Source organism: Antrostomus carolinensis, unplaced genomic scaffold (assembly GCF_000700745.2).
Source record: "Antrostomus carolinensis isolate BGI_N321 unplaced genomic scaffold, ASM70074v2 scaffold28306, whole genome shotgun sequence".
NCBI classification, from domain to species: Eukaryota; Metazoa; Chordata; class Aves; order Caprimulgiformes; family Caprimulgidae; genus Antrostomus; species Antrostomus carolinensis.
The window spans coordinates 6,607-6,922 of record NW_010324372.1 but is presented as its reverse complement, the minus strand read 5'-3'; the positions used below and the strand labels follow the sequence as shown (position 1 = coordinate 6,922).

The following is a 316-nucleotide window of genomic DNA, read 5'->3' as shown; positions in this document are numbered from 1 at the left end:
CCCGCCCGCCGCTCTTGGCCTTCACGAAGTGCACGACCCTGGAGTCGGCGCTGTACCTGCCATGGGAGAAGCTGCAGTCAGCCCAGGGGAGACATACCGGGAACAGCACAGGGGGTCACCGGCCCTGTGACCCCAGCCCTGTGCCAGAGCAGATCCCCATCTCCCCCAGCCCTTCCCCACCACTTCCCACAGACGTACCTGTCCTTGTGGGCGGCTCGGGCAGTGGGGCTGGCATGGGGGCTGTGGTGGCCATCCCCCTCCACGGCCGCCAGCAGGTCTGCAGGGAAGGAGGGCTGTTCCAGGAGGTGGCACTGGC

General features: G+C 68.4%; 1 protein-coding gene across 1 annotated transcript in view; it reads right to left on the bottom strand.

Annotated features, from left to right (window-relative positions):
- The window catches only part of TJP3 (tight junction protein 3), a 7,737-nt gene that overhangs the window by 3,803 nt on the left and 3,618 nt on the right, over nt 1-316 (bottom strand). Inside the window, 2 exon segments of the mRNA XM_029085690.1 lie at nt 6-56; nt 199-277. Coding sequence (XP_028941523.1) covers nt 6-56; nt 199-277 — 130 coding nt within the window.